Source organism: Ischnura elegans, chromosome 5, assembly GCF_921293095.1.
Source record: "Ischnura elegans chromosome 5, ioIscEleg1.1, whole genome shotgun sequence".
In the NCBI taxonomy this organism is placed as follows: domain Eukaryota; kingdom Metazoa; phylum Arthropoda; class Insecta; order Odonata; family Coenagrionidae; genus Ischnura; species Ischnura elegans.
This window is the reverse complement of record NC_060250.1, coordinates 84,151,573-84,166,118: the sequence shown is the minus strand read 5'-3', so window position 1 is coordinate 84,166,118 and position 14,546 is coordinate 84,151,573. Positions and strand designations below refer to the sequence as shown.

Genomic DNA, 14,546 nt, shown 5'->3' with positions numbered 1-14,546 from the left:
GGCACAATAAAAAATTAAACTTGTAAGGTGACTGTCTTGAAAAATAATTCATTTCCAAAATGCCCAGGTCTGGCAGTGCCCAACCTGCTCCCCCCTCCCTATAGCTCTGCTTCTATGTGCTGCTCATGAAGTATGTTTTGTATGGCAGGAGTTGACACTGTGTCACCGGTAATCTACCGATTTGATCGATAGATTTTTCTTCCTCATAGGAAAATCTACTAAAATTGGTAGCATATTAATTGCGTAAGCTTGGTTTCGTTAGTAGTAGGACCTGCCCGCCTTTGTGACGGTGCAGGATTCCTCGTCCCTTCCTTCCTTCCCCGTCCTTTCCCTGGAGGCGTCGTCGTATGTAAAAATTTTTTCCAGCCAGAATGAAGGATCAACAATAGTGGCCTCGGAGGGAAATAGCTAAATATGGTGTTTTTTCTTTCTATAAATTAATTAGTCATTTAGTTCAAGTGAAATAACTATCAATTTGAAAGACAACAGTAAAGATCTTGTAAGACTTGCATAACGTGCTGTAGTGTTTAGCTGATGTCTTCACTTACTGGCACATTTATTCGTAGCATCCAATTTCTATATTTTAGCACCTGAAGATGCTTCACTGCACTGCTATGGAGACTTTTAATGCAATATGTGAGAATTATCCAGCTCTACCCTAACTTGTTAGCCTTCATATAAATTTACTGACAATGGATGAACCAGCACCAAAGTGCAAGGATCCAACTGGAAATACATATGTGGGAAAGACATGACAAAAATAAAAGAAAATATAATTATATTATGAAGTAATATCACAAATACATTACACAAAGAATTTAAAACGTTATTAGGAATCGTTCACATCACTTCCAAGGAAAATACATTGGGTGGCAGGAGCCAACTTAAGATTGCATATGCCTTCTCTAAGCAGCTAGGTGTCTTGTTTCCCTTATTACCTATACGAAGAAAAAGTGACTGTGGCAACAGTGGCAGATCCAGGATAGGGGCAAGTGGTGGCTATGTATGGGGCCTGAAGGGTAAACTTCCAGCAGTACCTATGGGTTTTCTGGGAGGTAATGAAATTTTATAGAATTCCGTAACTTGTAGAAACACTTAAAGGTTGTGTCATAACTAATATATAAATATGTACATTCACATCAGCCTACCATGAATAACAAAAGGTCCACAAAGAGTCGGTCAGTCCTTCAGAAGCTTAATTTTTTAGGGCACATTTATATGTTTTCAAAAATATTTGTACCTATAATGGCAATGAGTTCCGAGGGATCCATTTATTCTCAATACATACTTGCAATTTAGTTTTTGCACTCATGAGAAATAGTATTGAAAAGTTATGAATTTGAAGGATTGTGTCATCACTAATATAAATTTCAGGCAAAAAATCTACTTAGACCTTACTTTCCCACAAAATTCAGATTGCCGTGCCATCAGAAATGCGAGTGGGACTTGTGAATTATTAAAATGAGTGGTGGGTGGCAACGCACCTAATGACAGCCCAGAAAATCCTCTACTTCAGTATGACTTTTGGTGGGTGATACAATGTGGTGGATGATGCAATATTTCCCAATGTTGCATCCCAGAGCCCAGCATACACTTCGTGATGAGAGATAATTATGACAGTTGGGTCACTTATGTTCACCAAATAATATATATATGCAGACAATTTTCTTTCTCTACCTCTTGCACCTATAAGGATTCACCACGAATGAATTTTTCACCTGCGATGCAGGTCTCTAAAAGAGGGCAAACCTTGGGATTTATGCCTGATACCACCAACTTAGGTACCTCTGGTCTGCCTGTTCCTTACCCACAGATCTTCCAGATTACTGTCCCACTTCATTTTCACTCCACTGTAAGACACGTTACCACCACATGAGTAAGCATTTTATACCACTCATACAAGTGAACATCTTGAAATTTTTTTTAGGCTTATACATTCATAATATTTAAATTCTAGGACTGGTATAGTGCAGCCCTCCATTTCTCCCTAGGCCTTATCAGTTCTTTTACATCCCTATCGTTCATCTTACCTGTGTCCACCTTGACCTAATTTATTTTTGAGAAAAAATCATAAAATATGTTCACACAGCAAAAGTGACTGATGGTGGATACATCAAATAATAAGGCAACTTATACCGAGAATACAAAAAATGTAGTTTTTTTATATCAGTAAGCAAAAGGAAGAACAAATCTTTCAGGCATGAATGTAGAAACATTCAAAATCATTACACCAATTATTAGATTAAACTTATTTTGATTATGAAAAATATTTAAAAAGTTCCATACATGCCAAAAAAGACACTTTAATAAAGGCTAAAAAATGTTTATAATCAGGGTAAAACAGCCAGCAACAGTTCAAAAATATTGAATTGAAACTACAAAAAAATGCATGCTGATATACAAAAGTTAATTTTGTGACCCAAGTCTGAATTGGGGGTAAAGAGAGGTCCACTGAACTAGAAGACTAGTTTCCACACGAATTACTGACAAAAACATGCCAGCACTGACCAATAATGATGGATAAAGACCCTTTCACTTTTGATGATGTTATTCTGTACGCACAATAACATACAAAGCAATCACCGTAGATGTTGCTTACTGTCAAAACTTTGTTACCTAGCGAAAATACTTTCACTTTATATTTCTGTCAGATGGCTAAGAAAGGGAACAAATTTTTTTGAGTAACAGTGAATTTAACAAATATTTCCTATGGGGATAGGGTTAGTCAAGGGGATACATTTGGCAATTTGGGGGCGGGTCTGTTTGGAGGGAGTAGACTTAAGACCATATCGCCCAAACATTTAGGGCATTTTTAAACCCCCTAAACTCTCTCCCTTGCTTCCTAAGGCAATGTTACCCACTCACCAAAATGTATAGTCATAGCTTGGAATGCCAAAACCACTTGGGTTGCAATTTATGTATTATGTATACATTCAGGTTTCAAAGAGATGACTCCGGTTACAACTGGTAATTTAAGTATGCAAGTTCTCCATTAGCTTACTTAACATAGTGATAAAGGTTACCACAACATTCATAAGAAGTGAAAATAACTTCCATTTTTGTGAAGACTTTAATTATTTTTCTTTGATTCAAATATTACAAAAAGAGGTTACTGTGATAGGTACTTTAAAAATACAGCTATACAAACCGCCAACCCTTAGTAAGGCAGACTTCATAGTGGTTAAAAAAATTCATAATAAAATGTGAATGTTAACACCACAAGGAATAAAAAAATACACTTTCTCTGTCTAATTAGCAAAATACTATAACAAAAATGATAAAATTGATAAAAGAGACAAAGACCTTGCAATATATCAAAAAGATATTTTGGAATAAAATATTTGAGCTAAGATTTATCAGGATCCCATCATTCAACAATGCAGGTCATTCTTTTTACACAGTACTTCACTTTTTTAATGCCATCGGCCATTACGCGGAAAAATTAAATATGTTAACAGAAAAACAAACACTTTATTAAAAACTTAGCACTCAACTCTTAACTCAAAGAAAAAAATTATCCTTGAATAAGAATGAACACCATCAAACTGCACTCTGTACGATGAAGTGATTGATGCTTGTGCAGTGCAGTGCATAAACATATATCAACATGTACACATTAGACAATTGATTTGAGCGCATTGCAGCATGGTAAGATTTGTGATAGCACCAGAGGGCAATAGTTTAGAACCCAATAGTGTCGATGAGCTGTTGCACTTTGGCGATGTATGCCTCCTTAGCCTCATCACATGACATCCCCTTCTTCCCGTTCCATGCTTCCCACTTGGCCTTCCCTTTGAAGTCCAGCAGACCAGTTGGTTTGGCTGCAATAACAAAAAGAGTAATTTTCATGAGACTCGTTTGAAACACCCTTTTTTCACTCAAATTGTTGAATTAATTAGTCCATACGTATACGCCATAAGAAAATATTCCCTTGAACCGAGTATTGAACCATTGTGCAAGGAACATGTACAGCATGGTGGTATCCAAAAGTCCCAGTCCAGGGGAATTTATTCTCATGGCAATTAATGAATGTTTCACTACCGCTCATGCGGCAAACTTTCAAGTAATACACATAGTCCATACATACACATAAATTGGTTGGAAAAATCGTATTTAACAATTCAAATTGCCAAAATTTTACCATTCATATTTTTTTGCAAAAAAAAACAATCATTCAGAGAATTTAACTGTTCCAACATTACGATTACCACTTTATGTTTATTTGGTTTAGTTAGACAAAAACTATGTAACATTCTATGTGAGTTAGCAAAGGTTCAAATGTCTATTTTTACATTCACCATAAATTGTCTGAGACAGCAGTTCACAACCGGAGGTATGCAACGAATCAGTGGGGATCAATATGCCGAAAATAATCGGTAATGGTGAATGCCAGGAACTATGAATCTCTTAACCAGGGTACGGGAACAAAAAAGGCTGGGAACAGCTGGTCTGAGATATGTATGACGTTTTCCCTAATGTATTTCTTTTGATTGATATCTGCCCGTCGCATAATAAACACTCATGCAATCCATATTGATCCACCTCTCGCTTCAACTTACGTGGTAGTCTATCACCAGTAATGAAAGTCATGTAATATATAAATAATCGAATATCTATAAAATTTGGTCGTTTATTCCGTCTATATCATAATTCACAGGGAACCTACTTCGCATCATTATCCCAAATCTTTAAACGACCACATAGGATTCGCTGACTGAGATAATTTTTGCCTCACTCGATAATTTCCTTTTCAAACGACCTAACCGGATATGTGCGGGTATGGCGCAAGCGAGATAGAACGAATGACTGGTCACGGAAGATACTGGTCGCGAGTTCTCGATGTTCGAGCGACTTCGAATGGGAGCGGTCACGACAGTCTATCTGCAATGGCGTCACGGGCTCATAATTTCCCCCGCGATGGAACCTGGGCCGTCGAGAACACAACCCAATCATCCAGAAGGAAGACGGACGCGACAGGTTCACTCGACTTGATAACTCAACACGGAAGCGACATACACGGCGCACCAACACGGGGTAAATATACACAAGAGTGCTCAAGGCGTTGTTGGCTAAAAAAAACTTTATGGACTATGTCGCCGCGTCAATTTTCGGGTGGCCCCAACGTTCTGGACCGATGCTGATCGCTTTTTCAAGTGAATAGTGTGGTTTCCTATTATTTATTTATTGCCTAAATCGAAAGATTATCACTCCTGGAGTACGTATTACACGATTTTAGATTTTTAAATGACGATATCTATTTTCGCGATTAAATGAAAAGTGAAAAGTTTCAAGCGCGCGAAAACGCGACGGCTAAGTATGAATGCTGGGAAAATTCCGTGAGACGTCGTTCTGGTTCCCGCTGCCGCAAGTGAGGTGACCTTGGGGCGAGGCTTTGAGCGCTCATACGACGCAGGATGCAAGCAGGTAGCAGAGTACCCTGCTAGCAGGCAGCGCTTGGCTTAAATAAGGATTATTAATACCTTATCAAATGAAGAAAACTTTCCGACCTTAGCCAGTTTTAATAGGTGATTATTAAGACATGTTTCCCTGAGCTCTGTGCCTCATGCATGCATTGGTAATCTCAGACGATGTAAAACTTCTATCTACTCGTATAGAAACTAGGTCCCTGTGGGGTCACGTGGAGTGGCATCGCATGGGCGCCAATCTGGCCTTTTTCAAATGCGGTTAAAATTGACCATTCCCATTCGTCTAAACCGGTATTTCTAAAACCAAATAATTTGTATATTATGAATACACTAATGGTGGGTAAAGAATCGCAATCAATGCCTTTCCTTTTCTTTGATGAAAGAAACTACCCCATTGTAAAAGCGACCAGCATTGGTCGGGAAACGTTGGGGGCCAACCGAAAATTGACGCGGCGACATAGTGCAAACATTTTTTTTTTTAAAGAACATGACTAAGTACTCGCGAAAGTTATAATGAAGAATTAACACTCCAGGTGGCTTCGCAGTACCCGAAAGCTGAGGCCATCATCACCAAACTCGTTCATTGTTGTTATGGGATATAGAAAGATTAATCGAATTAAATACTTTAATACATTTTATTAAAGCACCAATAACTCATTTTCGCGAGTATTAAATTTAATGTAAATAAAATTTCCAATCGATATAAACAACATGAAAAAAAGTTATCGCATAGTCACCCAATGAGACTAATCGCGCAATTCGTTTTTTTTTACCTCTGTTTGGGGCCCAAGAGCCGCAAATCGCCTGGTTTATATTCACCTTGAGAAGCACCTAATTTTTGCAAAAAATAGAAACCATTGAAAGAACTAATGCAGAATTTGAATAAACCCACATAAAATTTTTAAGTCTCACATCCCTAACCCTACACTCGCTTAGCATCTAAGCGGGAGAGAGCTGGATAAGTTTTTTTTTAAATTACAGATGGGTTCCACTAATTTTAATGCATAAGAATTCGTTAGAGTCCTCATCCCAATGCAGCAAGAAGAGTTTAGATTTTTTACTAAATGAACTTCATGCTTCACATAATTTTCACCATTCAAATTAAATAAAGAGAAGGCTGCTTTCTTAATTATTGATCATCCTATTCCATCATTAACTCTTCGAAGCCATAGTATTTTCTGTTAAAAATACGTCCTTAAACGAGTAAAAGTAGGTATGATAGTCTCTAGAGTAATTTTATCAACAAAAATCTCCCTCACAGGAGACTGTTCGAAGAAATTATTCTTAAAATCTTCCCCCTCTATTTTCTTGGCTACTCAAATAAAGCAACCTGATGTTGACGTGAACGTTGAAATGCGGAGTCATCAAAGCTGAGGAAAATTAAATAGACTCATTCCATAAGATGGATTTCCATGGCATTACGTACGACAACGTTAATTTTACCATAAGGTAGCTAATATTCCACCGTTTAGATCGAAATGGTCACTTGCATAAAAAATCCTTTTGACCTGCGGAGATTCATATAATGTAAGGTGTGGAGGAAAGGGAAATAGAAAGAGTGCGGGGGATTGCCGGACGACCCGTTCATTTCCGGGGGCACGGTAGGTCAGCCGCGACCGGGCCAACCAGCGTCGCGTTGCTTTCCGGAGAGGAGTAGCGCTGACATCGCTGACCCATAGCAAGTCAGACGAAATTGAACGGATAGCGCTTCTTTTCTTCCACAGTAAAACAATATAAATTTCAGGCCGAGTAAATAATCGTAGCAAATAATGAATTTGGCTATCGTTACTCGAAAGATGACTTCGTCTACTTATCGATTGTAATACCCACGTGGAAGTAGACACGTGGTCAGGGAGGGTAAGACACCATGGCTTCAGTTCCCAAACTCCGAAATTTCAACGTATTTCCCAAAAGCTTTGCATACGACTCAGGAAGACGCAGCAATCCCGCCGTCTGATATCGCAAAAGCATTTGGATAAACCCTTTCATTCGCTATTTTCAGCAACGTTTCTTTACCTAAAAGAACTTTTTTTAAACTTTGGTATAGCAATAAATTCGCAAAAGTCGTAATTTAATGTCCAATCAATCCAGTCCTTAATTACTCAAAATCTTTTTTTTCGAAAAATTGACGGACCAAAAGAGGTCGACAACGGATTTCCTTGGTTCTACGCATTGGGTTCTCCTTACGCAGGTAGTTCCACGTCACGGTGAGTTGATGGTGACGTGCTTCAGATGACGCGAAAACTCGCTCGGCCAGTGAACCCGCCCATACCACAGGGAGGCATCCGAGGAGGCGCGGCGGGTGGGAAGCGAAAGGGAAGTGGTCGATTCAAGCAGCAGCCGCTGGTGGACCCAGCATGGTGGAGGGGTGTGGGGACCGCGTGCTTCGGATGGCTAGGAAGGAAACGCGCGGACTGGTTCGGCCGAAGAGGAGAGTCGAGTGGGCCACTCCTGAATACATGGATCGAATTCCTCGGGACGACTTAGACTGCGCCCTTGGTGCCATAGGAATGGGGTTATATGTATTAACAAATCTCCATAGGCACAAAAAATCCCGATCATGTCCTACAATTTCAACTTTTACCTCGTTTTGCCATGCCGGAAGGAATGAAAAAAAAAACGATGTCCTCCCTTTTAAACATTAATAATGCCAATCAAGGCAAAAAATAACACTCATAACAGCATTCCCATTCTAAGAAAATGAAGCCCTACGGCGGTAAAGTTCATTGGCGCTCCTACGCTTGGCAGATTTAAAATATGCTTGCTTACACGCCAAAATATGATTCATCTTATGAGAAGATCATAGTAATCTTGATATTAATGTGCAGTATAATGTGCCTATATTAATATTTTATTGTCATTTCGCACGCTTCAGAAAAGCATACATTTCATTTAATCAGCTAAATATTTCGTTGGCCTAATTATAAAATTTACTTTCATTGTTCATCATTGGCAGACAGAAGTAAATGACTATATCGAAAATAAATGGAGTGTCAGAATACAGTTGCCTCTGGGATAGTGCTCTCATTACCAGATGTATCGCGGACGGTAGCGAAAAACGAAAAAAATCGAGGGGGGGAAGGAAAGCCTCCCAAACCCCCCACTACGCGCCTTCCTCTAACCAACTATGTGCCCCCGTACCATGGCTGGGAGGGAGCAGCTAGTAAACGTTTTTAAATTACTTGCTATTTGAAAACTATAGAGCACAAGCAATTTCCTCAAACGGAATGAGCCACTGTTGACCAATGGAGGATACGAAAAGCCTATGATAGATAGCTTATCTAAGTTGCACCCATATATTATTATTATTATTATAGTATTCTACCGATTAAGGTAGGTTTCCATGAAGTACTAACGAAGTAATCTGGGAGCCTCCCTTTCCTTCCATCAGTGCCTTCTTCAATTCACTGTAAGGCCTACTCCATTTCACTCTATCTAAAAATCCCATTGTCTTCCTTCCCCTCCCACTTTTGCCTAACATTCTACCCTCTAACATCGTTTTCAACATCCCCTCCTCGCTAAGGATTCCGCATTCACATATAGCAATTAAATAATGTATTTAAAAAGGAGAGTGTAACTCAAGAACAGAAATATGCTTGGTGTCATCATCTATTTCACAAGTGAATTAAGATAGCTGACTCATATAATTAACTAATTAAGAACAATCATATATCTCCAAGATTCAAGGTTGAGATAAAAAAAAATAGGAAGCAGGGAGGGAATCCTTCGGTAAAGCCGCTTCCACTGAAAAGGAGGTATGCAGTATGGTTGTACGGTGAGTAGGAATTAAAGTATGCCATAGAATATTAAGTATGCAAGACTGGTATGTCCAACTTTTTTTCGCGTATTATAAACTAACAACCATGCGTGCAGGGGGCCACTGAGAAAGATAAAATAAGCTTTTATACATTCAAACCCAAACAATAAGGATAGGTAGTACTTTGCGGTATGTAGATCAATACTTTACGCCACCGCTCTGAGACGCTAGGCTACCAAACACTAAAGGCTTGAGCTCAATCACGGCCAACCAATAAATCGTAACAGTGAGATACAACGCTTTTGTTTTAACTCCCCACCTCAAAGTTTTCGCACTGACCTTCTAAACCGAAGGTGGCGAGCCTATATCACGTGAGCATGAAGAGGCATGCGAAAGGGCTATTTTATCATGCGGCGATGGGACGGCGCTGAGGTCAATTCCACAGGGATTAAAAATAGAAAGGTCAAAATAACGAATGAAGCCGACGAGAGCTGCAGATAGGGGCGTGACATGTTCAAGAAACCAGCTAGCTTTCACCTGAAGTTAGATAATTTTACGTACAAGGCTTAAAAAATATGGTTCAATTCAACCAAACCACCTTTTGTTTCATAAAAACAACGTGAGCAGCGGACGAGGGGAAAAAATTGTTATTATTTAAAATTTTTATCGAAAAATTGATCTTTTGAGGATGATTCTTAAACATAAAATTTCAATACAGCAAACATATTTTTAGCCTTTTAGTTCTATACACGTTAATTAAGATTTTACACGAAAATTCGACATGAAAGACTAGTTTCTGACGTGCATATCAAAATAAATAAAACTACCGTGTCACGAGGGATTGAGAGAGGATTGAGAAGATTGGATGATAAAAAATTGTAATCTGTCTTATTTATTGTTAAAGAGGAAAAACTCAGACGAGGAAGGTTGTTTTTCATTATCTTATTCCCATTTATGCATCTTTACGTTGAGACTCACACCGTAATTAAGACACAATGCTGACGAAACGGCTGAGGAAGACCATGGATCGCTGGCAGGTTGGCATTGGAGCAACTGATGCAAAAAAAAAATGAGCAACTTTCAGTGGAATTAATATTTCACGTAGTTGGCGCAGAAGCCAAGCTCCAAAAACAGGAAATCAATACTCTCTCCTTTACACATACGTCTAGTGTGGTTATCTTCCACTTCTGACGAGTTATGCAGATGTGCAGATAAATTCGTGGACAGGGTCTGCGCGTGACTGACCTTAAAATATAATCGACGAATCGATTTTTCTTCTGATCTTTCAATCGTAGTTCTGCAATCAAGTGAGAGATTTTTAAGGCTTTATGGCGAAATCCACAGCTTTTTCCAGGTTTTTTTTTTCACGGGAGACGAAATTCACGGCTTATTCACGGTTGAGTGGGAGCCCTGATAATGGATTCCATTCATTACACCAGCACAGCTCTCATTCAAAATAGCACAGATTCTTTTTTTTCCAGCCTTTATATCAACTCACCAACCTGTCTGTTTGTCTGTTTGTTTGTCTGGTACAAATCTTGTAACTGAAATTTGACTCACTTCCTGTGAAGCAAAAACGCTGAAATTTTGCACACTTCTTCATTTCCGATGACAATACATGAAAATATAACTTTTTCTCTCCAACCCCCCTTTAACCACCCCCCAGTCAACCTATAGCCCCCCAAAACATGTTTTTGATCTAAGAAGTTCCAAATGGTCGATTTTCGTGTTTTGCGACCACAGTAAAAGTTATCCACCATAAAATTTCCCATCTTTTGACACCCATATTATGATCTTCATATATTTATTAACAATTGTAAGGTTTTGTAAATGTTTGAATATTGTTTTACCGTTACATAAAACGTACGGGGTGGCATTTTTAACATAGGGGGGTGGCATTTTTAACATAGGGGTAGGCATTTAAAAGCATAGGGGTGGCATTTTGAAACATAGGGGGCTTACCATTCACTGAAAATTTAATAAATATAGTGACTTTTTTAATACGTCACTTTTGGTTTTTCGGGGTCACTGAGTTTTTTTGCTTTGTGTCATATATAAACGTTGCTCATCCCCTGTAATCTAAATATAAAGGCTGGTTTTTAAAAAAAATTTTTTTATAAGAGCTTATTTACAATTTTCTTATGGCTAGGAGCACCTTGGAGACGTCTACAGGGACATTTAACTTCCAGGGGTGCAAGGTCGGGGAATCAGCCGATCATACGCAGCGACGACGAAAATCCTGTATTTGCATTCGTGACATTGCATTCTGGGAATACGATTGTCAACAGAATTTACGAGAGCTCTCAAAATATTGGCAATGCCGTCGACGCTACATCACGGAACATGAGAATGCAGAATAGTAATTATAATCTGAGGAACATGGTGTGAAATAAGATGGGGCAACTCAAGGATATGGGGTTGTGAACGGGGTATCTCAAGTTACCCTTTCACAAATATGGACCTATCTTATCACTATCACCACATCAAAGGAAATTACATCGTAACGTAGGATACTCGTTACGAAGCACTCGCCGTGTCTATAAAATTTAAATATTAACCTACCTTAGTGTTTTACTTAGATTTTTATTTTCCAAAATGGTAGGTATCACAGAGTTAATTCTTAAGTTAATTATTCGAACCGAAACTAGAGTGCACATAATTTATCCGTCGACAGAAGAGATAGCTTTCGCGTGCAACTACCTACGGTGACGGGTGTTGGATGCAAGTGACGCGGAAATTTGCAGCAACCGCATTCCGCTTCCCTCTCCAATTACCTTCCTATTCAATGGGGCCGATTGTTGACCCGGGGGATACTCGCATCCTTGACCACTCCGTTCACCCTCTCGGTTACCCATCCCCAACCCTCTCCCCCGACTACCTATCATCCTAGAACGGCCACGAGCGACATCTGCGGTCACGGGCCCATCGCAACAACCGCTACTCCTCATAGACTCATCTAGCCCACCACCACCAACACCACTTGAATGAGCTGCCGCACAACAGGTTCGGGCACCAACAGGTTGCAAGTCACCGTGACGACGGAGGAAGGTACGAGCAATTAGAACAACTCTAAATATCTCTAGTTACCACTGTAGGTCGAGAAAAAGTTTGCCAAAACTCACAACTTTGTTTTAAGATTCCAAATATAGTTAAGAATACCTACACATTTTATTTTATTTTTTGGTAAAAATATGTTAACTATCCATTAAAGGTCTTAACTGACCACGATAAAACAGTGACTTAAATAATGGATTGCCGAATTACTTGTAATTTTTAACGTCGAAAGTGCTTTCCAAAAAGTCATGTGCGTCCATATATATCACATCAGCCGTGTCACACCAGTTCGGGTAAAATATTTCCTCATTCGTTGAACAAAAGAGAAAATAGATATTGAACATTATATTTACATAAAAATATCAAATATACCAACTTTTACCACGACATGTTAACAAAGAGGAAAGCATTACATGTTTAACTTTTTGGCGCATTCAATTGTCTAATAAATTCTTAACATCCAATCATTAGCGACGAGTAATGAATTTCCCTTTATCTTTCAATTGATATAATATTGCTTTGGGAAATTCATTCTCGTGATAAAAAATGAAGTGAAAATCGTAAATGATGTAGATTATATCCTCTAATAAGTAAACATATGCTACATCTTTCAGGTATTTCATTTTGCATAATTATGTTCCACAACATCTCGTCTCACATCGTTAATTGCATTCTTGCATCGTTAATTGCATAGTAAGGATGGATGGATCCAGACTTTTTTTCGGATCCGGATCGGATCCAAATGCATTTTCAAATTCCTACTATTAAACGAAGTGAATATTCGAGTTTATTCTGGATACATACAATCAAAGGAATGATTTTTAGATTTTCATACACATTTTAATATTTTTATAAATTAAAAATCATTTTAATAGGCTTTCAAGTTGTTTAAAAAAATCTTTACATGCTCAGGATCTAAACTGTTACGCTTGGGTTTGAAAATGAAAATAGGAAAAATCGAAGGTTCGGATTGGATCCAGATCCGGTATCTTCCGCTACTTTGGATCCGATGTATCCGATGGAGGGCAATATCCGCGGATATTTGGATCCGAGGTATCCGATCCGACCATCCCTAATATATAATAATAATATATAATAGACCTTAATTATGACGCGTTACAATGTTCGAATGTTCGAGTGCTTTTTGAAGAAATCAGATCGAGTAAAAAGGAAGAAATTATATTGGACATGAACATGTAATTTATTATTAACAACAAAATGACATTAAAATAATTTTTGGCGAATTACGTTGTGGGAAAATCACGTAGGAATTACAATCGAGACATTTATTATATTCCAGTTTTCTATTGCTCTCAGTCTCACAGTTTTGTAGTAAAAATACAACAATAAAAATTACGAAATACTCAAGACAGTAGAATAATTTTAAATGGAAACCCACAAAAAAGGAAATCGTAATAAATCAGGGGAAACATTAAGTCTCTTGGAGTAACCTACATAACATTTCCTTTTTGTCCACATAGATACAAAGCTTTTTTGTGCCCATAAATATAATAGACTTTTGCGGCAGCATATTAATAATGAAATCGTAAAATAACATCGTAGAAATTCCACTATGATGGCCAAGGTGAAAATTTCACGAATCCTTTCCACGTTTTCATTAACATTTCATTAAATCCTTTTCACGTTTTAATTTAATAATGACAGAAGTGCACAACTTCTCTATTAAATCTAATCTCCAACAACGTTCCAGGTCCTTAATATTGTTTCTTAGCTCTGAAGACGGAAGCGGAGGATAGTCAGCTAAAAATGACAGGATGATGGAGCAGTGATGGTCAAATTAGAAAGAGAAAAAATCAACCAGAAGAAGTTTCCGTTACAGGGGGTGGAGCAAAATCGTAAATGGAGAAACAAAAGACTGGATGCGATCGGATGGATAAGGGGGATTCTAGGATGCTGCGGTCCAACCAGGAATGCAGAAAAAAAACAACTAAATAATGGCGCTCCCACCTCCCCCCCCCCCCAGTCTCCATTCTATAGACTTCGTGACGATGAGTAGGAAGATGGGGTGAAGTGGTCGACACAGCGCTGCCTTTGGGGAACTCTTAGACACGTAGCAGCGGATAAGGAATTTCACTCGTTCATCCAGAAGAGCTTAGAAGAACATCCAATCCGCGACAATTACAATAAATGATTTTCCATTCGACCACCAAATGCGTAAAACCCTATTTCATGGGAAAATAAGCTATAATTACGGTTGCTTAACAAGGAGACATCGCCAAAGTGATGTTCGGGATCTGGATGCGGATGTTATTATCTGAAACTATATAGATAAGGTAGAAAAAGTGTCA

At 38.5% G+C, this 14,546-nt stretch overlaps 1 protein-coding gene across 3 annotated transcripts in view; it reads right to left on the bottom strand.

The window, feature by feature from the left end:
• Positions 1-3,056: 3,056 nt before the first annotated feature.
• Positions 3,057-14,546, bottom strand: part of LOC124159144 (putative acyl-CoA-binding protein) — a 56,589-nt gene continuing 45,099 nt past the window's right edge. For all 3 annotated transcript variants that reach the window (XM_046534727.1, XM_046534728.1, XM_046534729.1), the window contains exon 4: positions 3,057-3,821. In XM_046534727.1, the coding sequence (XP_046390683.1) occupies positions 3,682-3,821 (140 nt within the window). In that variant the 3' untranslated portion in view covers positions 3,057-3,681. The remainder of the gene's footprint in view (positions 3,822-14,546) is intronic.